The sequence below is a fragment of the Lathyrus oleraceus genome, chromosome 5 (assembly GCF_024323335.1).
Source record: "Lathyrus oleraceus cultivar Zhongwan6 chromosome 5, CAAS_Psat_ZW6_1.0, whole genome shotgun sequence".
NCBI lineage: Eukaryota > Viridiplantae > Streptophyta > Magnoliopsida > Fabales > Fabaceae > Lathyrus > Lathyrus oleraceus.
This window is the reverse complement of record NC_066583.1, coordinates 592,302,352-592,327,744: the sequence shown is the minus strand read 5'-3', so window position 1 is coordinate 592,327,744 and position 25,393 is coordinate 592,302,352. Positions and strand designations below refer to the sequence as shown.

The window sequence follows — 25,393 nt, the reverse complement described above, 5'->3', positions numbered from 1 at the left end:
CATGTTTGCTACACACTTTTGAACTTAACGTGTGTTTAGTCCTCATATCTAATTCCACTTTCATAATTTCATTCATAACTTTACATACCTATCATTCAAATTCAACATACCTTTCATACACATTTCCAAAACAAGTCCATAAGACCAATTCCATACAATAAACACTTTCAAATGCACATTCCATACAATTTCAAGTCCATGATATTTCCATACACATACAAGTGTCATGCCATAAAGTCATTCATACCATTTCCATTCTTTTATTCAACAACATCCATTACAAACCAAATTTTCAAAATGTTCCAAAGAAAATTAGAAGCCAATTCATATCTTCAATTTTAAATCAATCATTTACATCACAATATCATTCACTTTACAATATTCAATCTTTGCTTCAATTTACAAATTGAATCCCATGAACAAATTTCAAATTATACCTCATTACATCATAAATAATTCAAATCCATTTCTCACATGTCTTACAATACAAACCCATCTCAAAATTCACAAAACTCCAACAATGGAGACGTAATTCAAACAAGTCCTAATATACTGGATTAAGTTCTAAGACATTCAGATTTTCATGCTTTCCTATGCAATCTTCAAAGACCAAGCTTTTCTCTTCCATAGAATTACCTACAAAACCAATAAAACCACACTTTAAGACCCTCATTCATTTCCAATCATGGCATATTCATCAATTATCAAACATTCAAACATCAATTCAAGTACATACTCATTAACCATTGATTGCAAATTAAAATCAAAGCAACATTAATCTAGCTATCATTAGCAATTCAACCATTTCACCAATTTCATCTAACACATGCATATTGCATATGGTCATTCATTCAAGTACCAATAAAGCATTTGAACCAAGGTTTCAACTACATATAGCAAGCATATCATACCCAAAAAAAACATTCTGCAGCACTTAAGGCAGAGCACCGAGATCAGTTCGATTCCATTCATAGGCACGAAGGGTTCAGACAATGCATACACAAAAGATCCTGCCATCCAGAGTTCTAAACCTTTACCCTAACTAAACAAGCTCATAAAATAACTTAACAATTCAACAAAACCAATAGCATCTGCCCTGCAAAATGATCCAAACAACTCTCCACATATCAAATCAAGATAAATTCATCATCAAGCAACAAAAAAAAAACAGCTGGCATGAATGTGATAATTATCATTGCTATATCAGTTGACATAAATCCATTTTTAAACAAATTCAAATTGAAACTAACACAACCATTTCATTTACAGTTCTAGTTCAGTTTCTACTAAGCAATGCAAGACAGTTAACCCTGCCCTAACTCCTAACCACCATTGCCCGACTCTGTCCCATTCTGTTACACCTTTAAGCCCTATAAATCATGTGCAGTTCACAATCTCCAGAGACTTCACTTTTTCATTTTTCGTTTCCTCTTCACAACTCTTATCTTTTTTCCAATCTCAATCACTATGCATAAAATCATAATCTCCATTCTGAGCTTCACTCGTGCATTGAACCAGTTCACACAGCGCGAAAAGGAGAAGAAGAAGAGGTACGTTCAGAGTAGAGCAGAAGGAAAGGGTGATACCTGTGACTTGCCGGAGAGCTGTCGCGCCGGAAACTCAATAGGTAAGCTTTATGTCTTCAATATGCTAGCGTTTCTGAGACAATCTGCGACCTCCATTAAGCATCGTTGGAATCCCGCAATGGGAGCAATCTGCGAGGGAGGTGTGGTGCGACCTTGCGCGGCGTATGAAGGCCAAGATAAGTTGTTGAATCTGTTCATGTGTGCCGTTTTGGGAGCCATATTGGAGCTTCCTTCAAACAAGGACAAGAGAGTTTGAATCGCATTTGATGAGAGGTTTTGGAAGACCGTGGGTTCAGTTTCAGACCTCATGACTGCAGCTCTTAGGCTAATAGCAAGCCAGGCCCACTAGGCCTTGTTTGAAACACCTTTTTCCTCCTTCCTGCTCCATGAATTCAATAGGATTTCGACCCGTTGGGCCTTTGCGCCCAAAATTCGTGCTCACACCCCTGCCATGGGCCTATACTCCTCAATTCATGGTTCATTTGCTTGTTATCTTGTTTAATTACTATCTTCATCAAACTTAGTTCCTTTTAATTTCTGATTTGATGTATGTTTTAAGTTTCTTGTAAATAACACTTAATTCTTTTTTGTTGATATTTTGTGCTTATTTAGTTTTTCTTGATTTTAATTCTTTGATATTGGATTTTTTAGTTCTTATTTTAACCATGTTTAGAATTAATAAATACATGTTCATGTTAGAATTAATTAGATATTATAGAATTTAAGCATATGAGTTTTAGAATTCTAGGACTAATTAGAATTTTAGATTTTTTTGTACAAATATAATTAGGGTTTTAGTTCTAAATAGATTTTACTTTTGGAATTAACTTTTTGATTAATCATCCATGTAATTTGAACTTTTTATCCTTAGGATTATTTTGGTTTTAGAAATGCATGATCCCTTAGGGTTAAAGTTGACTTAGAATAATTAGCTAGTTTAATCAAGTTGATTTTCATGAGGTATCTGATTAATATGATTGTAATCTTGGCATGATTCCTTAGGAATAGTTTGTGCATATTTTAACCCTTAGATTAGGTTAACCATATATTTCCAATTAATTCAAACCCTTGATTCAAGTTGATCAAAAGCCATTTTGATTAACTTAATCCTTTGATCATGTAGAATCCCACAGTCTATTCAAGTGATCAAAAGTCCCTTAATCACTTGATGAGACTCTTTCTATAAGTTGTGGATCTCAAGGCCTCAAGTTCAGACTTTCATACAAGGTATCCTAGAAAAATTAAGCAGTGGGTTATACAAGGCGTATCAAAGGTGTTTCTTTAAGAGCTTGTCAATCAAGATCAAATTTTGTGACATGAGCCTTAAGAAATAGAGAAAGAATGAGAGCGGAGAATTCCATTAACTCATTCTGAATATCTTTGGGTACATGACAAATGACCTAGTTGCTCATCGTATTCACCTCTATTCATAGACTTTAACACAATTCAAATCACATGGTTGTCAAGTCTCTCCCTTCAAAGCAACAGTGCAACAAGCAGAAGACTCCATTAATAACTTAGAAATCATGATTCAAGTTGTTTGCCATGAGCCTTAAGTAACAAAGAATGATGAGAGTGGAGAATTCTTATCCTTGTCTAGGATATCCTTGGGTACGAGAAAAATGACTCAGTTGCTCAAGGTATTTGCCTTTGTTCATATACTTTAATGCAATTCGAATCGAATGATTGATAAAGCCTTCATCATCATAGGAGCATCAAAGTTTCTTCTCCAACAACTTAAAAGTTATGATGAGAATCACATGCCACGAGCCTTAAGTAGTAAAGAATGAATGAGAGTGGAGAATTCCATTAACTCATTCTGAATATCTTTGGGTGTGGGACGAATGACCCAGTTGCTCATCATATTCACCTTTACTCATAGACTTTAGTGTGGTTCATATCCAATGACTGTCAAGTCGTCTTCATATTCCATCTTTCATTATCATACCTTTTGCCTCATTAATCTCTTACTGTCAGCCCTAGTAGGTTGAACTACGAAAGCTTTGACTTTCTCATTGCACGATGAGAATACGTAGGCACGAGGATTCAGATTCTTCGTGAGCTATCTTATTTATTATTTCTAAATTCAACCAATACCATCTTTTAATACCAAATATCATTTTTCCTTGGATTCCATGCACATCCTTTTGGGCCATTGATCAATGCCTTTCTTTTGAACCAAGAGATGTTTGCCTTGAAGTCAAACACTCTATTCCTTCTTTTTTGGCCAATATTCCTTTACTCTTTGGTTCAGAGTTTATTCCTTCATGGATCCAATATACCATTCTTCTTTTATCTCAAATTGGTTGTCCCCTACAGTGATATACTATTCTTTGTACCCAACAACACTTTCTTGTGGGCCTCATATATACTTTTAGGCCAATGAGCAATGCCTTCCTTATGAACCAAGAGATGTTTGTGCTATGAAACCAAACACTTTATTCCTTCTTTTTTGGCCAATATTCCTTTACTATTCGGTTCAAAGTTCATTTACCTTTATGGATTTCCCATGTTACCATTTTGTTGGTAGAAGTTACATTGTTAATCACTTCAATCATATCCTTGGAGTTATTTATCTTATTAGTCCTAGATGCTTAGGTAAACACTTCCTTATCTTCCCTTTGTTTTCGTAGTTCCACGAACTACGAATGCTCTGACTTTCTCATGCACAATGAGAATACGTAGGCACAGGGATGTGAATCCCTGGTGAGCACAATCCTAATTATTTCTTCCGCCTCAGGGCACCTTCATATATCCATAAACCATTAATCACTACCTGCATTCATATGCTAACTTTATTCACTCCATGTGATATACTATTATCTTTAAGCCAAATACACTATCTCTCTGAGCTCCATCTTTTGTTACCTTGTGAACCAAGAGTTGTTTGTGTTGTGGAACCAAACATTTAATTCTCTTTGTTTTCGGTCGTACCGTATAGTGGCAAATGTTCAGACTACCTACATATTGGTTAATGTCAGTTTTACTCTTGGGTTCAAATTTCTTCCCTTTTCGGAGTCAAGCAACATAATCCTTTGGTTCAAATCATACTTGATGTCACAACTTCTTTCACCTCCCACCATTAGTTTTATGAACTATGGAGCTCTGAATTCCTTATTGCACTATAAGGATACGTATGCATGAGGGCCCTAATCCTCACCGAGCAATCTATCTATTCCTTCTTTTTCCCTTATTCTTTCGCGAGTAATTCTTAGATATAACACCCGTTCGAGCAAGAACAATCAAAACAGTTTTTTGTTGAATACAACAAATGTTAGGGGTGCTAATACTTTCCCCCTACATAATCGACTTCCTTACCCAGGTTTTTCTATCCCCGAATTTTATCGAAGTTTTCCCTTTCCTTCGGGAATAAATATAGTTCGATGGCGACTCTATTATATGCTCGAGTGTGTGATGCATTCGGGTATATTTCCACTAACTTCAGGGAAGAAAGATTGGGTTGTCAAAATCAATTGTGCCATGAAGAACAAAGTACAGTTCATAGATGACACCACTCTAACGGCCAATGGTAAGGTGATGTTTTGATCATGAGGAGGGATGGTGGACATTCTTTGATAAAAGATGTCTTCTATATTCCGGGAATCAAATGCAACCTTCTAAGTATTGGTCAATTACTTGAGAAGGGTTACAAGATTCATATGGAAAACAAGGGGCTACGCGTTTTAGATGAAAAGGGAGTTTTGGTCCTTAAAGCGCCTATGGCTGCCAATAGAACCTTCAAGGTTGAGTTGAAGGTTATGGAGCATAAATGTCTTACTACTACAGCAAGTCGTGAAGAGTGGATGTGACACTATCATCTTGGGCATCTCAATTTTAAAGATCTCAAAGATTTATAAAGAAATGGAATGGTAACGGGGATGCCATCGATCAATATACCAGCTGAAATTTGTGAAGAGTGTGTGCAAGCTAGGCAACATAAAGGTAAATTCGACAATGATACGGACCGGAGAACCAAGAATCACCTTGAGGTGGTGTATTCAGATGTGTGTAAATTGTTGCAAGTAGATTCCATTGGTGGAAATAAATACTTAGTCACATTTATTGATGAATCTTTGTTCTTAGACTCCAACTGCAACTTTTCATGCTTCTTGCTCAAAGCACGAAAACGCTCTTCCCACATATCATTCTCTTGCTTCATCTTGATGAGCGCCTCTTCCAACTTCTCTACATCTTGGTTAGGGAGAGTTAATGGCTCAACCACAACCATAGACATAGGTCTTTCACAAGGATAAGGCATCTTCAACTCCATAGCTCTCTTCTTCACCCAAAAAGTATAAGCTTCCAAAGCTACACAATTGCACGAACCAAGCTCGGATCTTCCTTTCCTATGCACATTATGCCAAGCATGCACAATCTTCTGCTTCAAATGTTGGGGATCTTTACCCTCTTGATAGAAAAGACCTTCTAACAACGTGTTATTAGGTTTATCTCTCAAGGGGAACCCAAGTTGACGACGGGCCAAAGCAGGGTTGTAATTAATTCCTCCTTGTGTACCAATGAGAGGCACATTAGATAAGTCACCACAACTATCAATAATATCCAAATTGCTTAAGGACGGATCATAGAAAACTATATCATCATTAGTGAGAGACATAAGTCTCTGAGACCACCTTAGACATTGTTTGTTCTCCACAAAAGCAGGCGTCTGAGGCAAGTGCGAAATAAACCACTTGTACAGAAGAGGAATGCAACAGACAATCGTTCCACCACCCTTAGAATTCCTTAGATGCAAAGAGAAATACATATCACCCAATAAAGTAGGCACAGGATTCCCAATCAAGAAAAGTCTAATGGCATTAACATCAACAAAACCGTCAATGTTAGGGAACAGAGTTAACCCATAGATGAGCAACACAAAGATAGCTTTAAAAGCGTCCACACTGCCAGCTTGAGCAAAAGTAGTAACTTCCTTGATGAGGAAAACAGATGACAATCCAAATAACCCTCCTTTCTTCACCCAATGAGCCTCTATCTCAGACTTCTTTAAGCGAAGAGCTTCAACAATAATACTAGACCGGGGAATCTCCTCCAATCCACTAAAAGGCACTCTACTAGAAACAGGTATCCCCAAAAGATGAGAATACTCCTCCAAGGTAGGCACAAGCTGAAAATCTGGGAAAGTGAAACAACGATAGAGAGGATCATAGAACTGCACCAATACACTCAAGAGTCCTTCAACTACATCAACAGACAAGATGGACAAAAGCTTCCCATGACGTTGTTTGAAGTCCAAGGGATCTAATACAAAAGATGCAAGCTTCTTTAACTCTTTCAAATCTGGAAATCTAAAACTGTACTTCTTAGTGTTTCTTCGTCCATAATCCATGGTTTGAAAATATTTGCAAATGATACCTTAGTTCCTTGAAATTTTCGTCTGATGAATGTTATGATGCGCATGAATGCAACAATCACAAATAAGGGATCACACACAAGGCAAACAAAGGTCAAGGGATGAATCAAGTCTTTGGAAAGATCAATCATCCATTTTGGTGGATTATGGTTTTCACCTTATCAACGCCCAAGTTCCATTGACAAGACTTGATTGGATCAGCCAAGAATCAAGGGTTTGTTGTAAGTCACGAGCATGGAGTCTGGGTAAGAATCATCCCAAAGGAGTGAACTAAGGATAAAAACATGTAGATCATGTTCTAAAAAGTTTCCAGAGTCTTAATTCCATCTACCGGATATTACAGGTTAAGATGACTGACTCGTCGACCCATAATATTCTCAAGAGAAACTCGTCTGAGTGCAATATCGTGTAACAACTATTATCAAGTCTACACTTGAACAGTTTCCGCACTACGTCCTAAATAGGCCAAGATGGGTTAAGTGTTCTAAGGTCCTCAGCTTCTCAGACCCAATTAGAAATAGTAATGCCTAACCATAAATACTTGTGTGACATTTCCAAATCCAAAGGAGTCTCCACTGAGCAGATGGATCTCAAGCCAACTTGTTAAGGACTACTCCACACAAGTCGAACATGACTATACCATCCTCCTATCTTAATTGCACTCAAGTTCGGGTTAGAACTTTTCTCACCACTCAGAGATCACCAAGCACAACAAGCAGATTATATCACACATACATATATACAAACATCACATATATACAAATATATTCACACAAAAAGTAGGCTAAACCCCCTGGAGACTACTCCCCAACAGAGTCGCCACTTAATTTCTGTAGCGGGAAATTCATGATCATCAAGCTATTGACAAGCAAGAGATCAATTAGCAAGAGATCAATTAACAAGAGTCGTCACCGCGCTTTTATTGTTTCCAAGGGAAAAGGGGAAAAGTACGAACAAAACCCAAATAGTAAGAAGTTTTCAAATAAAAACTAATAAAAGTCAGAGATCACAGGTAAGGGGGTTGGTTACACAGAGGAAAGGTGTTAGCACCCAAAGTGTCCTAGATACTCCTAGGGAGCCCTTTTTGTGTGCATATGTATTTTGTACAAAGTGATGTTCACAAACAAATAGAATTGGGGGATGAGAAAAGAATTCATTGATTATATTTTTCTGTTTGACAAGACCTTCGGTCTTGTGCCTACATACCAACATAAAAATGAGGGATCAAAACCTCGTAGTTCGTGATACAAATTTCAAAGTGGATGCATTGATTTTAATAAAATTTAAGTTTGAAAGGCACAAAGGCCTAAAATGATTTGAATGAGTTAGTTCTTTTTGGCCTTTTGAAAGTTTAAGTCAAGTATAGTTAAGTCCATTTACAAGTTTGATTCAAGAAGATAAGTTTGAAAATACAATGGCATAAGGCCAAAGTTTCTATCTTTTGCAAAAGTGGTCAAAGTTCAGAACAAAAATAGTTCACACAAAGAAGATTTTGAAAATGGAGGGAGAGATTTTGAAATTAAAGAAATGGGGAGAAGATGAAGAGACTATCCTATATACAAAATTAAAAGTTTAGAGTTGAAAAGATCTGACAAAATGGGTAACAATCCAATAGACAAGTATGTCAATAGAAACCCAGAATTCCCTTGGACTTTTAGAATCAAGCAACACACAAATTCACAAATATATTATCTTGCAGAGCAAGGAATCAAATAAAGATGGCTTCATCCAAGCTTATCCATTTCATGATCTTCTTCAAAATAGCCCATGCAACAGATAAATTTCACAAGTCACAGGTTCAAAATAACAGCTTCACAATGATCATGTTGCAGATGAATCTTAGAAAGATCTTCAAAGATGTATCAGATGAAGTTCAAATTGCAAGCACTTGGTTCTTCAACAAATTGGCATTGGCCAAATCCATTTGCATAGGGAGGTTGCCTAGATTCTAAGTCCATTTGGACAAGATCAAGCCAACAGTCCATTCAAAAGTTTTTTAGGGTTTTTGTTATTGCTATGTACATTAATGGTCAAAGACCACACAAACAAACAAAGTATATACAAACAAAATATATCACACAATATGGTTCAAATGGACAAAGTGAAAATTACATTAACATAAACAATTAGAATGATATGAACAATGGCAAATGAAATAAAGTACTAAAAGTAAATTGCATTAAAGTAAATACTTGAAATTAAAAGTTAATAGTTAGTAGGTTAGAAGTTAGTTTTGTTTTGCTTTTGCTTTCCAAGACATTCTTTGGAGAACACTCAACCCACTTATCACAAGCATGGATCCTTGAACCAAAACATCTTCCAAAGGAAGGAAAGAAGACCAAGTTTCCACACAATACCATGAAAGAGGGGAGACTTACAATCTCACTAACTAGAATGCTTATGCCTTTTGTATCATAAATTTAGCGCTATGTTAGGCAAACGTAATTGGACTTATGTAGAAGTCACAACTATTTGAGATCGGGCAATAGAATTTTGGTGTTAATGCATGTTAGAGACATAGTATAATGGACTATGCTCATAAAACATACCACACACAAAAAGAATATGCAAAAGGTGTGGTCTAATCTCATCCATACTCATGTCAATTTTTCAACCAACTAGCATTAGGACTTTGAGATGTCATATGCCAAATGGAAATGAATGAAATAAGAAGAGGAATAAGATGAAGTGGGAAGGGGACGGATGAAATCACAGATTGGTCAAAGGAGGATTTTTATTAAATTAATATCATTCATTCATTTTTGGAGATGGAATATACATTCCACCAATCCCCTAAATCCAATGATATTAACTTGACAAAGTCAAATCAACCTTGACCAAGGCCCAACAACAATAAGCAAACTCATACAAGTCAATACAAATGGTCAACAAAATTTAATTGGCATTTATTCAATTAAAAATAATAAAATAATACATTTAAATCAAATATGTTTTGTCCAATTCCTAAAATCTCATCAAAACACCAAAGGAATGATCATGAGATTTATCATAGGTCAAACAAGGTCAAAGGACCTTGGAGAAAAAAATTCATAATTTTTGGACATTTAAAAATATTTTTAAACAATTAAAAACAAATACAAAATCAATTAATTCATGAAAAATGTTAATAATGATCCAAACAATAATTTTAATTCAGAATATGAAAGAGAAAAATATTTGAAATTTTTTGGTGAAAGTCCCATATTTTTTGGATCAATATTGAATTTAATATGAATTATTGAAGAAAATGCAATTAAAACAAAAATTCAGAAAATCAAAATTATGTGGACCATCAGATCTCCCTCATTAATTGAGGTGGCAGATCTGATGATCCAAAACGCGCGCTCCACATAGAAATGAGTCAACTGCGTGGCAAATGTGGTAATCAACACCAACGCTCAGGATTAAAACGTGAGAGGAGGATCATGTGGTTCAGAGGTTGGCCAAGTCATCGCCGGAGCCAGAGCTCCGGTCATCTTCTCAGGTGGACCTCACCGGACTGGTCAAGATGAACCATCACCAAAAAGAAAAACAAGGACATGATCTTAAAGAAAAAATGGCACTGAGCTCGAATCTGGCCTCCATTCATTCCAATTCCAAGTATATTGAGAGATATGTGGAATTGAAATTTGAGGCACATGAACTGAGTTGCTTCGATTTGACCTCAAAGCAACTCAATCTTCTTGCCTACATTGGTAGGACTTAAGACAACCAAAGAATCAATATAATTGAGCAAGAATTTAAGAGAATCGAAGAGTTTAAAATTTCTGCAAAATACCTTCAATGGAGGTCTGAACTCGATGGATCTTGATCTTGCTTGTGCTTGGACTCACTCCACTTGCTTGCAGGAAGAGAATGGAAAGGTTTAGAAGCAATGGATTCCTGGAGAATTGAATTCCAAAACAGTGGAGATTCAAGCTCAAATTCAAATGAATTTATCAGGCTTATCCTTTGAGAATTGAGGACTTGCAATGAGGGATCAAAGCTGGCGCGATTATGTGTTCATTTCCGAGCAGTTGAAGCTCTATTTATAGCTGAATCATGTGATATTTGCACACTCACTTTCACTTTCCAATTTTGGCAAATGATGATGTAATGGTGCATGCGCACGCATAGGCCCATGAAATGATAGCTTGAGGTCCATAATTGAAGATCAAATGCTTTGAAGTAAGCTTGGATTGCAAGGCAAATGAACATTGATGCTTGAAGTTTGATCCATGCCAAATGATATCAGCATGTTTAAGCCATGCGTAGCCTATGCATTTCTCATCCAAAATGAATGAATTTGAGCTCTTTGGAAAGGTGAGATCAAGAGGAACAACTTTGATGTTCAACACTTTTTCATTTGGAGCTTGGAACTTGGATAAATTTGAGGTGGAAGTTTCGAAAAATTTGACATATCAAATTTTTTTTAAGTGTCAAGCCATATGTCTAAATAGTCCACCTTGCTTAACTTTTTATAGGAGCTTCAAATGAGAAAAGTGTATTCATCAAAGTTATAGATCTCTCAAAGACCTTAAAAATGGTCACCAATTTCATGTCATTTGGATTTGAAATGATAGAGTTATGCATTTTTAAAGTTTGGAAAAATCACTTGATCAATGGTATAGGCCAAAAGTGACCTATAATGTAGCCTTATATCACATGCTTAAAAAAGTTGAATTAGCTCCCACTCCAAACATCAAAGTTGAAGTAGACACATTTAATTTGGTTGTGCAACTTGGAAATATTTTATCTCATAAAAATTGAGCAAGTTATGGCCTTGGGAAGTTGACTTTCAAATTAGGGTTTAGACAAAATGACCTATAATGTTTCAACATAGAAAATGATTTTCCAAGCAAAACTAGATCTAGGTCTCAACATGAAAGTTATTTGGAATGTCATTTAGAGTAAGTTTCCTCTTGGAAGAATTTTAATATGGTGAAAATTATAGGAGATAGGGTCTAGGGAGACCCAGTTTTGATCAGATGAATTCATCTGGCCAACCACCATCAACCAACTTGCTAATTTCCAATTCTCTTGACTTTCTTGGCTCATGGCAGATCATATATGCATAAGATGATGAATTTTGAAGTGTACCTTGAGAAATTTGATCAATTGATGAGATAGCTTGTTGGAGAAGTTACTCAAGATACCCAGTCAAACTAGGGTTTCCAAGGCAAATCACCCTCAAACTCTTGAATAAAACTTGATCAATATAACAAGTAGAGATCATTGGGACTCATATATGATGTTCATAACCATTCTTGAATCAATTCTTAGTTGTGCTCTTTGTTCATGAGGGTCTCAAACCCTAGATGTGAACTTGATGAATCAATGAGATCATGCCCTTCCTACAAAAGAGTTAGACAAATGCAAAGACATATTTTTGGTATTTTGGTTAGTAAAATGATAAAATACAAGTATGATATAATCACAAAGTGCTTGGTGATCTCTCATAAAACAAACCCAATAAAAGAGGGGTAAGGAGGATGCCAAGGCATGATCCCAATGCTAATGCATATGATGAAATTGCATGAGGGATCTTAGGGTCAAAATTGGGGTCTTACAAGAATTATCAGAGTAAGGCCTCAAACGATTACATAAAAACTAGAAGATGCTCTGAGATTTGACAGAGTACAATACTCCATGGAAGATAGTTGAGCCTTTCTGAAAATTGACAGCTAAGATACTCATCATAATTTTATCGAAAATCTCTAAGAATTGATAAAGTAATATCCTTAATGATAAAACAACTGGAGTGCCTTGAGAATCAACGGAGATCAAACGTCACAGAAGACAATTGGGACTTTATGAGAATTAACAAATAAGACATTTAACATAAACGCTTGAAACTCTCTAATAATTAACATAGCAGTATCCTAAACAAAACAAATGAGGCTCCCCGAGAATTAATGGAGTAGTATCTCATATTTTGAATTTAAGACAATGATGGTATTTTGGTTGTTGTATTGAATGATTATGTCTATTGTTTAATATGGTTGTGTTTATTAATCTTATGTGTTTTCATATATGATAGATATATGTGGGTGCACTTATTATCTTTGCAATTGCCTTTGTACTGTATATTAAATATGTGATATTGCTAATAATGTACTTTGTCTCTTTTTGATGTTGTCAAAGAGGGAGAAGTATATGAAGTTATGATGCACACATTCATCGGGAGCTTTTCATGAACAAGAAATGCATCGTCTCAAGTTTTACCATCATAAAAAAGGGAGAGCATGTGAGTGCAATTTTCTGTTTAGATATGTTTTGTATGATGTCAAAGCTAGGAAATAGCATTTATGTACATTGGACGGTATCATCCGAGTCTAGCTGTGCATGTTAGTGCTCTTGCATTAGGAAGCATGTCAACATTGTTGGAAATGGTCTGGAAAATATAGGTGCGTCAAGATATTGTGTTGTGCATGAAAAATTTGGTTTTGGATGAAAAATACTCACTATAGGTCGACACATACGATTATAGGTTAACCTATAGAAGATATTTTTAAACTATAGGTCGACACATAGAGTGTACAGGTCGATACACATACTGCATTATTAAAGCTTGTAAGCTTTGTTCCATGTGTCGCCTTGTCAGGTCGACCTATAGGCAACACATGACCTTTACAGGTCGACCTATGCTTCAAACAGGTCGACACGTGACTTGTATAGATCGACACATGGCTCATATAGATCGGCCTATAAATCAAAAATCTTGAAAAATTGCATTTGTTTCCATTCCATTTGCATTCCTTTTTGCCTGCAATCACTCATGAATATAAATACTACATACATGCATCTTTCTCTAGTAAGGTTTCTAGAGTGAGTAAAATTTACATGAATCTAGGATTTCAAATCATTTTCTTCATCTTCAACTCACACTTATGTCTTCTAATGCCTAACCTACAGTGCGAATCGAAGCCAGAATCTAAGAACCCTAAAAAGGAAATCAAAAAGTAAATGGCGAGGGCGAGCTACACAGAGTCCAAATCTTGGGGGTTTGTCTCCTTAGGGAGGAAGATACATCTCAACAACTGTTTTAGCATGAATCACAGAAGAAACGAGGGAGCTTAACTGCCGGAGAAACTCCGGCGATTCTTCAAGATTAATGTTGATAAAAAGAATATCCAGAAGCCTTCCTCTTCTTCAGGTAATTTCCTTGTCCTTTAGGTTCAAGTTGTGTAGGAATCTTCTTCTCCTCCTTCTTGCGCCTAGCCTGTAGGTTGAAGATTCTTGTTGTTGATGATGAATTCGTTGAGTGTGCGTGTGAGGGAATAGGTAGTTGCAGAGAAGAACAAACAGAGATTGAGAGTGCATGGAGAGTGAAACTCTGATTGTGATTGGTGATGATTGTTATTTGAAGGAGAGTGAGAGAATTGAGAATTCAGAGAATTATTCTCAATGAGTTTTTGTGCAATGAATGATTGATGCTGAATTGAAGAGTGATTTAGAAATATATAGAGATTTAATCATAACTAACTTGGGCAGGATTTTGGGCAGTGGAGTTAAAAGTTAGGGTAATGTGACTGTTAGTGAAATTTGTGAAAAAGTTAGTTTTGGATGCTAACTTTGTTAATTCTCTGTTAAAAATTGTTGGTATAATTAATTATAGTTAGTGATTGTTAGAAATTTAGTGTTAAGTTGAGGTTATATTGCTAAGAAACTGTAGATAATGTGGTGAACTGTTAGATTGAAAGTTAGTGTTAGAATTATAATGTTTGATTTGGTGTGAAAAATTGTGATGAAAGTTAGTTGAATGATTTTGTGATTAGTTAGAATATGAGATTAGAGTTAGTGTTAGAGTTCGAATTTGTTATTAATCATAAAGTTAGCATGGTATTGAACTGTTAACTAGGTCATGATAGTGAGACTTCAAATGTTAATGACTTGAAATGAAAACAAGGTTAAGGAATCCAATTAGTTAGCATTTGCTAAAATTTGTCAATTTTGAAATGATGGAGGAATTAGTGACAAAACAACTTGAATTAGTTTATTTATGTTTGAATTGTCATTGTCGATTTCTTGTAATGTGATTATATCACTTAGATGAGTGAACGTCTTATTTTGCCATGCTTGAACTGCTAGGGTGAATTTGAACTTAGCCATGGATGTATGATTTGGATTTGTTAGAAGTGATTATAGAATGAATGTGAAATGGGATAGCTAGCATGTGCGAAACTGCTACTGTTAAGTTCAAAAGAAAGCAGCTAGGATCGTTGGAATTATTTTGTGATATGCTTGGAAAATGTTAGAATTAGAGGTTGGAACTGTTCTGAACTGATGCCAAGATATTTTTTAAAAGAGTTAGTTAAAACGATGATTGTTATGCAATTAGTAGTCTATGTTAGCATTGGCATGGAATTGGTGGAGTGAATCAGATGGTGTTCAAACTATATTAAATGTTAATGAACTAATTTCACCATGTAATTTGAACTGTGATGAATTTTGTGAAACTACTAATTGCTACATATGTTTGAAGTTAGTAACCTTAACAATTCTTAGTAGATTTTATCAAAATGTGATTGTTAGTATGAATTTCAAATGAGAAAAAATGGTTAGGTTCAGTTGGGTTGTGTTGATTTGAGGTGTGATATGTTAGTTAATTATCACAATTTGAATTGAATTTGAAAATGAGTTAATTGTTAGTTGTTAAGTTTGAATTTGTTGAAGTTTGGTGGTAGGCTTGGCTTATAATGTGTGAATTGTTGAACATTGAACTTGTGATGCCATAGTCTTGGGTGTACTGCATATGTATTGTTGTGATGATTTTGGGTTTTCTTTGTAGGTTTGTTGTAGGTTTGAGCATGCTCAAAGTGGACATGAGGAGGTTTGCATGGACTTGACATAGCTGACATGAAGCAACTTGAGAAGATGGATGAGTGAAGATCAAAGTGAAGTTGAAGTGGGAAAGGTTTTAGGAACTTCAAGTCAAGAGTCAAATTTGGGTCAATGGTCAACAGTTGAACTTTCCGTGTATTTCATTTTGAATATCTCTTGTAATTATTTTCTTTTGTTGTAATAACTTTGACTTGTAACTTGTAATCCAAGCAACATCATTTGTGCATCAAAGAACGTATTCCACTCTTGAATTCTTAATGAATGTTTTCTTCCTTGTGCTTCCATACTCTTCAAATTCTCAAGTAAATACCGAATATGTAGGTTTAGGGTAACAACTTTGAATTGTAACTCTTATCAAGTGATACATGTAATCTTGCATCATGAATCACAAATGAGAGAGCCATTATCCATAAGTCACCTGATTATCAAAACCTATGACAAAACCTTAATCCATAAGAAACCTATGATCAATCTATTAATAGCCCAAATATTGAGACACCAAGTTGAACAATGGGATCCATTGTTATTGGTCCTTTGAACCAATAATGTCACCATATGCAGATGTGAATGAATGACTCCTAAATGAATGATTTAAAAGGCCTGGTATGCAGATGAATACAAATTCCTAAGTCAGATGAATTGAATGATAAAAATGTAGGGCAAATTTTGGGGTACGATAGAAACCTAGCAATTTTTTGGATCGAGCCTCAAATGTGCACTTGTTAGGGTTAAGCCTCGGTCAAAATTTCCTCAATCGAGCAAACAACTTTTGTAGATTGGTAATGTGATCCTCTTCGGTCTGGAATTCTACAATCATATCGTCTACGTAGACTTAAATCTCTTAATGAATCATGTCATGAAAAAGGGTCACAATAGCGCGTTGATATGTTGCCGCAACATTCTTCAATCCAAAAGGCATCATTTCGTAGTAGAAGGTTCCCCAAAGGATGATAAATATGGTCTTCTCCATGTCCTCTGGGCCATTATGATTTGGTTATACCTGGAAAAACCATCCATGAAGGAAAATACCAAGAACTGAAATGTGTTATCGATCAATACATCAACGTGAGATAATAGGAAATCATCTTTTGGACTTACTATGTTTAAATCTCAATAGTCAACACACATTCAAACTTTTCCATCCTTTTTCGGTATTGGCACAATGTTGGCAACCCATTATGGGTACTTGGCTACTGCTAAGAAACCAACGTCGAACTGCTTTCGAACTTCCTCTCTGATTTTGAGGGCCATATATGGGAGAGTTCTTCTTAGGTTATGTTTTATAGGAAACATTCTTCCTTGAGCGGTAGCTTGTGCACGACGATGTTCGTATCCAACCCAGGCATATCTTGATACGATCAAGAGAATATGTCCACGTATTGATGAATGGGCTCTATCAGTTTTGTCTTTTCGGCGTCTTGTAAGGCGGCGCCTACCTTCACTTCTATCTTGTCTTCCTAGGTTCTGAGATTGATAACTTCAATGTCTTCCTAGTGCGATTGAATGATCTTTTCTTCCTGCTTGAGTAGTCTGACTAACTCTTCAAGGAGTTCACAATCTTCCTCGCCTTCTTCTTCGTCTTGGTTAATTGGACAATCAAAATCATAGGGACCATAGCAACATTGTTATCAATAGTCTCGGTGGTGATTCTGCATATTTATGCAGTTTTTTTGAAAGTGAGTGCGCAAAACATTGCCATTTATTTTTAAAGGAAAAAATGAGAAAGAAAAAGTAACACAATTGAATGCAAATCTTTGTTTTATTCATGGTAAACACAATTTAAAATTGGGCAGAGCATAGGGTTTTGATAAAAAAAAAAATTACGTTTGAATAGAAAAGACTTGAGGATCTCCACCGCCTTCCAATTCTTTAGTTCTTCACCTGGTGCTACCTGGCGTATCCAACTGGATGTTGCCTCATTGTAAGCCCCTTCATCAATCATTGTTACTTGACCATCAAAGATGTGGTCAGCACTTGTGAATGTCTCTCCTGCGGGAGGAATTTTCCCCTTGACCGCTTAATCATCTTTTCCTTTTAAGGATGGTTGGTATCCCAACCCAAACCAATACTTTTTTCGTGGATCTCTACAAGCTTGCCCAAGCCTTGGACATCCCTTGCTTCTACGATGGCTTTGGCACCTTGCCAGGAGGCCATTGAGGTTTTTGGGGTTTGACAGTGTACTATCGACGATTCGTGCAAGGGTATGGGATGATTGCAAGACCTCTCACTCAATTGTTGAAAAAGAACAATTTTGCAAAAATGGCGGAATTACCATTGTTAAATATGTCAAATTTTCAAATGCATTTTGAAATTGAAACAGATACGTCTGGAGTGGGGATAGGAACTGTTGCAACAGGGAAGAACTTTAGCATTCATAAGTCAGGTTCTATCCGACCGAGCACGGATGAAATCAGTGTATGAGCGGGAGCCGTTTGAAATTGAAACATAAGTGTCTGGAGTGGGGATAGGAGTTGTTATGATGTAGCAGGGAAGACCTTGAGCATTTATAAGTCAGGCTCTATCCAACCTGTCACGGATGAAATTAGTGTTTGAGCGGGAGTTAACGGCGATAGTGTTTGCAGTACAAAAGTGGAGGCAATATTTGTTGGGGAATCGTTTTGTTATATGTACTGATCCGAGGAGTTAAAATATTTGTTGGAATAACATATTCTGGATGGGGAACAACATAAATGGATGGCAAAATTGATGGGGTATAACAGATTCAATCAAGGAGGGGAAGGAAAACAGGGTGGCTGATGCCCTGTCCAGGGTGATGAATATGCAGGTTGTCTCGGTGATAAGCAAAGCAGGATGGAAGTCAATCGAGGAGGAAACGGCTTAGGATCCACAGCTTAAAACCATAATGCATGAGCTTGTGCATGATCCTAAGTCCAAACCTGCTTATGAGTTAAAGAGAGATTGGTTATGGTATAAAGGGTAGTTAGTGTTACCGTCAAAATCAGGATGAATTCCCACAATTATGGAGGAATTCCATGCTTCTGTTTGGGGTGGCCATTTCGGAGGGGTGAGAACTTTTAAGAGAATGAAGAATGTTTTCTTTTGGAAGCATATAGAGGAAATTGTGTGGCAGTGTGGTGTTTGTTAACAAAAAACATATCAAGCATTGAAACATGTGGGGTTGTTGCAACCAATGCTTGTGTGGTTCAGATTTGGGAGGATATCACGATAGATTTGATTGGAGGACTACCAAAATCCAAAGCGAATAACACTACAGTGTTGGTGGTAGATAGGCCATCCAAAGGAGCTCATTCCATTGCCTTTAGTCACCCTTATACAACAAGGATAGTGGCTGAGATGTTCATCAATGAAGTGGTGAAATTACACGAGTTTCCGACTTCCATCGTCTCTAACCGAGACCAGATACTCCTCTTTTGGCGTGAGTTGTTCACTTTATGAGGAACTAAACAAAAGTTCAGCTCGGCTTATCAGCCACAAATAGATGGGGCACTCGGAGGTACCAAATAGAACGTTGGAGACATATTTGAGGTGTTTTCCGATGGACAGCCGAAACAGCGTGTAAAATGGTTAGCATGGGCTGAATTTTGGTTAAACTCGTCTTACAATGCTTCAATGGGCATGAATTCGTTTAAGATAGTGTATGGGAAGGAGGCACCATCAGTGATCAAATACCCTCATGAGGGGCTAGAGTTGAAGGGGTGGATCAACTCCTAGGGGAACCTGATGTTGTGTTAGAAAACTTAAAGGAGCGGTTGAGTAGAGCACATGATAGCATGAAACAGTGGGCGGATAAGAAGAGGAGAGAGGTGACCTGTGAGTTGAGGGATAAGGGTGTACTTGAAGGCACAACCTTATAAGTTCAAATCCTTAACGAATCGACCCAATGAAAAGCTGAGTCCAAGATTTTATTGATCATTTGAAGTAATCGACAAGATTGGCAGTGTAGCATATAAATTGGCATTACCCTTCAACTAAAATACACCTGGTGTTCCGTGTATCTCAGCTGAAGAAAGCAATGAGGACTGGTGTTGCGGCGCAGCCGTTACCATAGTGTTTGAATGCGGAATGGGAGCTACATCCTACATGTGCAACTAAAGGAACTGTTGGGGATAAGGAGACTACTGAATGGAACTGAACAGAAGTTCATTGTGCAGGAGTGACTGCCTGAAGATGAAAACACTTGGGAGGATTCTAGTGTTATCTCTCAAGTCTTCCTAGAATTTAACCTTGAGGACAAGGTAGAAATGGTGGGGGTGAGTGTTGATAAGCCTCCAAAATATGTGTAAATAAGGAAGGGTAGAAAAGGAAAAGAGAGAGAAGAGGTGGCAGCCTAACTATCTTCTAACTAACTTGACAAGTGGTTAGCCTAACTAACTTCTAACCAACTTGACTAGTGGTTAAGAGGAAATGCAACTAACATGACAGGTAGCAGCCTAGGAGTGGTGGGGATTGAGAGAATCATGGAAGAGAATGTGAATATAATAGAATTGAGGAGAGGAGGAAAAAAGGGGTTGGTTTTATGAAATAGAAATTGTGACTGAGAAGTGGGAGCAGTTCTCAACTTAATAGGGGATATTAGCAGTGAGAGTATCATTCAGTTAGCATTTACTTTTCTAAAATTGTAAGAATGAGAATATCCACTTTATTTTCCAAACAAAAAAACGAAGACAAATAAAATTTGCATTATGTAGCTACAAAAGAAGAAAAAATGTAAATAAAAAACTATTAGAGGGCCAAGGAGTGCTTACCGGAGCCTACCAAGAGCATTAATTTTATCCTTTCTAGAGTCACTTGCATTGCCACCACCTCGCCCTCTTGTTCTTTCTCTATCATTTCTTGTATCAAAAGCCCTTCCTTTGCCCTTTCCAGAACTGCCCACAAAATATCGAAAAGCATAAAACTCTCAGCTTGACTCTGTAATGGAAGCGAAGCTACTGATAAGTGACAAGTCAACACAAGTCAAAGCAATCAATGACACAAACTTATCCATAGTATTGAATCCCTAGAATAAACATGAAATTCCAATACATAGCAGTACAAATGGTTAGAAAGTAGAAACAAAAAAGAGATTAAGAACTAGAAAGGAGTTGGTTATAAAGAAGATTCCATAGTTCATGCAGGGACACATCCAGATTCATCACATTGGGGGCATTTTTCCCCTTCTAGGGATTTCAATCTCTCTCTCTCATTATTTTATGTATTAGCCACCCAACATAAAAACATAAATTAAATTTTAGGGATACATACATCAATAAGCTGAAAGATTCATTGAAAAAAATATTGCTGGAATCCACCGGTGGTATAAGACTAAAAGCCATGCTACAGAGCTTACTTCAGGATATTACAACTTAAATAATAGAGATGGAGACCATCCCATAGCAAGGATGTTCTCTAGACATAATGCCATTTTTAATTCCACATGTCTGCAAAATCAATGAAATAAAACAATTAATAGCATTATACCAGAATGAGAGGCAGAAAGTGCATAAAGAAGTAGTAATTAAAAAAATTTATAAAAAAAAAAGCAAAATGTAATCATAGTTGCAATCAACAGAAGATAAATGTGTTTCAATAAGCAAGTATATGAGGAAGAGAGGTTGAAGAACAAACCCTAGAAATGTTGATCGATTAATTGTGATAGGTTTGAAAATAACTCCATCTTCTTCCTTCCTTCCAGTAACTGTTGGCCGCTCCTCCGTCGATTTCCAACACCGGTTGAAACTGATAAAAAAATCAAAAGAAAATTGAAACTGCGTTAAAACAACCTGATAAAAAATCAAAAGAAAATTGAAACTGCGTTAAAACAAACTGATAAAAAATCAAAAGAAAATTGAAACTGCGTTAAAACAAACTGATAAAAAATCAAAAGAAAATTGAAACTGCGTTAAAACAATGGAGTTTTGGAGATGCGGGGTATCGATCCCCGTACCTCTCGCATGCTAAGCGAGCGCTCTACCATCTGAGCTACATCCCCATTTGATGTAAAGCTAAACCAACACAGTAAAACCTAGACATTACACATATAGGATGATTGCTTTACGCCATAAATAAATAAAGTTCTCCATGGATGGTTGATACAAACCAAGCTCATAAATGAAGTATCTTGATCCAAGATAATATAATTCTTCGACCAAATAATCATAAGAAATGAAAAAATGTTCTACAAACATATAAATTTGTTTTAGTTTTGAAAATTTTAAAAATTAAAATAAGTTTCACTTTCAAATAATAATTTTTCAAATATAAAAATATTTATTATAAATATGTTTTAATTTAAATAATTCATATTATTAAATCTGAAAAATAAATGTGTTTATGTTTAAAGTAGGTGAATTTTCCTTCTAAAGTATTTTTTTAGTCGATATTAAGTCCAAAGGTTACGAGGACTTCAATGAACTTTGTGACTTTGGTATTTTACGACTTTATTAGTGATTTGGATAAATCAAATTATTGATATACTTAAAAAAAAATGATGTCGACTATTCACCTTTGATCTCTAAGACTCTTCTTCACGTCACAATTCACCATCTCCACTGCAATGTCTTCCAATGCCTTGATTGTCCTTTTCATAGAAAGCGGTAGGCAGAAAAATGTGTCATATTTGTGTAAGGTCAAAAATGGACTTTGATGTCTTGAAATATCTCTTATGAATGTCATTATAGAGGATCCTTCTCTACATATCCTACTTATATAAAATTGATATCTTTCAATGCAGCCATAACCTAACATTCTCTTTTTTCGTCTTTGTTATGTATCTTTATAAGAGTTTGTCATACTCATAATGGAAGCTAGCTGCAGAGTTCGATTGCAGAACCGACTTGTTGCAGAATCAGGATTTTGGAGAATGAACAAGTTCTGAAAGGAAACCTGAAGAATCGATTGGAGAATGAAAGAAAAAAATGAAGAACCGATGAAAGAAAAAATGAAGAATTGATTGGAGGATGAAAGAAAAAGTGAAGAATCAATTGGAGAATGAAGGCCAGAATGAAGAATCGTTTGAGGTTAGCTTTTATAACTTTTCCTTTCCAAAAACAGTTAGAAATTTGCTTTACATTCCAATGAAATTCACATCTAAATTTGCTTGAAATCCACAAAACAATTAGGATTTAGTTAGCTTAGAATTATGTTATGAAATTCTAAATGAAATGAAATTGAAATGCTAAAACCGTTTTCAAGTTCACAACTCTGTTACAACTCTGCAATTAGTTGCAATTTTCTATTCTGTGACAGTTGGAGTTAGTTGGCTTTTTATCTCTCAATTAATCTCAACTCTGCTACCTTTACAGTCAACTTGTCATTTGGAAATTAGCTGGAAGTTATTGTGAACTATCTTGTAGGTGAGTCTGCAAGTTAAATGAGATGCCCATGAAATTGTGAATGCATTTTTACCCCACTGTCACCAATTTCTTGCTATCAAAATATGCAGGTTAATAGACTTAGATGCAAGGCGATGCTAATGTGATGCAGCTGGGGTCGGGAATTACCGGGTATGCTTCAGTTCTGCAGGTTTGCTAGTTTTGATTTTTTTGCTTGGAAATTGGCATATTAGGTGTTAAGGCGGAAATGGTCATGTACTGATCTGTTGGATACCGTGTCTTTGTCATGTATATTACTGTTACTTACGTGTGGCTGATTGTATGAATTGTTGCCAGATGCATATGCCGCTAGTGATGTGCTTTAGTTCAGCTGCAATTCGCATTGTTGGATTTTAATAGATAATTGTTGGTTGGGTTACATGGTAATAGGCTATAAAGCTAGTGTAGTATGTATGAAATTGTTGTGGAAAATTTATAGTTTCAAATGTTTCTGAACAGGATCAATTAGGATATGTTTAAATTAGAAAATCACAAGATATATTGATGCCATGTGGTAAATTGAATTGGGACTGGTGTAGGTTATGTTGAATTGTTAGGAATTAGTTTGAAATGCGATGTGCTAATGCTGCTGAACTTGAATTGGACAGGATGGCGGGGTTTGGGATTTCTGTTACTATTCTGATGAAGGTCCCATAAATGATCTCAAATGTTCAACTCTTTCACGGCCTTGAAGTGTATGTCATATGTTGCGTTCACTATTACACGTTTTGCATCAGAATTTGCGAGTTTAGGATTGTTTTAAGTTTGTTAACCAGTTCGAAGTGGACTAAACGGAAGTAAATTTGTTAATTGTTTTAACGGTTTGAGATGTTGATGTGGCGATGAAATTGGTGGTGCTTAGAATGTGTTATTCTATTGGTACCCATTACAATGCCACGATGTAATGCAGGGTTCTTATAATATGCAAAATGCCCCAGATGCTGCTGTTGATGAAAGATGCAGAAAGGCCATGCCTATTGTGTTACAAGATGCATGTTCAATTGGCTTGTGATGACAACAAAACTTCTTCATGAAGAACCAAGTAGATTGCCCAATCAAGATCAATCATGGAACATGAGGATTTAGGATTAGGACATTTAGGGATGTAAAGTAATTAAGTTGACTTTGGTCAATGTTGACCAAAAAGTCAATCGTTGACCAAAGTTAACAATTGGTTCGAAGTTCATCATTTTTTTTGTATTATTTTTTGGAATGGATAATAATGGGTTGTAAATTGCTAATGGATGAAATCTTGAATGATCTTGATATTGTAATGAATGAATTTGGATTGAATTGTCATGAACATGAATTTAAATGCAATCGTATGCATAAACATGACTTGAAATGAATTGTATGAATTTAAACCTGAACTTAAACATGAATTGAAATGAATTTCAATGGAAAAGGATGCAAGGTATTGAAACGGATGAACACCTTATCATGACCATAACTTGAACTAAAGTAGTGAGCATAATAGAATGAATCCATCAATGATCATTGACTAGGAATGAACTAAAACCCCACAAATGAAACATGAAAGAATGGCACAACGACGTGAGACATGAAAGAATGGCATAAAATGGGCTATGACCAAGCACCAAGTAATGACAATGGCATGAGGTTGCATTGACCAGATGAAACAGGCCTAGGCAAGCCATGAACTAGGCACTAGGTATGAGGATGACTAGATGAAAGGCCAAGCATGGAAGTTGATAAAGATAAAGGGGCCAAGATCATGACCTCAAACCAATGGAAATTGACAAGCACAAGATGCACCTATGGGAGCATGAAATCAATGGGATAAAAACCAAGAGACCAACATGAATAGTCATGCACAAAAGGTTATTGGGTGAAGCTTGACCAAACAAGAGAATCAAGCCACAATGGAATGATGGAGAATCAGATGACATTGGGGTTAAAAGGTCACACAAAAGGCATTAGAACCACATCTCCCCTGATTAGGGTTTCCATGAGGCATACCCTTAAGGTCTTTGAATCAATCAAGATGCTTCACAAGAAAATCTCCAATGTATGAGCCTTGAATTAGGGTTTAGGATAGCCAAGGCAAGACCCAGAGAACCCACGTAAGGTCCCACAACCAAATCACCAAAAAAATAGGGTTTTGTTCCCCATAGAAAGGCCATTCTGAGGTCTTCTTGAATCCCTACCTCAAAGACCAAGCAATTAAGGTTTCATTCCCATGATGAGCATGTGAAGAGCCATGTCATACTTCTAGGGCTTAGACCACAAGCAAGTCCTAGCTTTACAAGCCATAAGCT

General features: G+C 36.2%; 1 protein-coding gene, 1 long non-coding RNA gene and 1 other non-coding gene across 10 annotated transcripts; 1 reads left to right on the top strand and 2 right to left on the bottom strand.

Moving 5' to 3' along the window:
* Positions 1-300: 300 nt before the first annotated feature.
* On the bottom strand, positions 301-21,905 carry LOC127086785 (uncharacterized). Of its 6 annotated transcripts, none has more exons than XR_007789637.1 (6): positions 21,689-21,905; positions 21,370-21,480; positions 21,007-21,182; positions 20,508-20,673; positions 1,587-2,032; positions 328-636 (listed from the first exon to the last, which is right to left on the bottom strand). XR_007789637.1 is itself a non-coding variant. In XM_051027595.1 (3 exons), the coding sequence occupies exon 1, from the start codon at positions 6,931-6,933 to the stop codon at positions 5,566-5,568; it is 1,368 nt and encodes a 455-aa protein (XP_050883552.1). In that variant the 5' UTR covers positions 6,934-13,794; the 3' UTR covers positions 301-636; positions 912-1,096; positions 1,587-5,565. The 6 variants fall into 6 exon arrangements, 3 of the variants coding, with proteins under 3 accessions (XP_050883552.1, XP_050883553.1, XP_050883551.1); XR_007789636.1 differs by having other exon boundaries at positions 20,508-20,630; XR_007789635.1 differs by having other exon boundaries at positions 20,508-20,630; positions 21,092-21,182.
* On the bottom strand, positions 21,661-21,733 carry TRNAA-AGC (transfer RNA alanine (anticodon AGC)). Its single transcript has one exon. It is a non-coding gene; the product is annotated as a tRNA-Ala (tRNA).
* Positions 21,906-22,181: 276 nt separating the features above from the next.
* Positions 22,182-24,392, top strand: LOC127083333 (uncharacterized). Of its 3 annotated transcripts, none has more exons than XR_007788392.1 (4): positions 22,182-22,760; positions 23,046-23,096; positions 23,186-23,246; positions 23,723-24,392. It is a non-coding gene; the product is annotated as an uncharacterized LOC127083333 (long non-coding RNA). The 3 variants fall into 3 exon arrangements; XR_007788393.1 differs by having other exon boundaries at positions 23,186-23,265; XR_007788391.1 differs by having other exon boundaries at positions 23,186-24,392.
* The last annotated feature ends 1,001 nt before the right edge of the window (positions 24,393-25,393 follow it).

Bases quoted from the DNA above. Each gene is read 5' to 3' on its own strand.
- LOC127086785 (XM_051027595.1), bottom strand. From the start codon at position 6,933: ATGGATTATGGACGAAGAAACACTAAGAAGTACAGTTTTAGATTTCCA.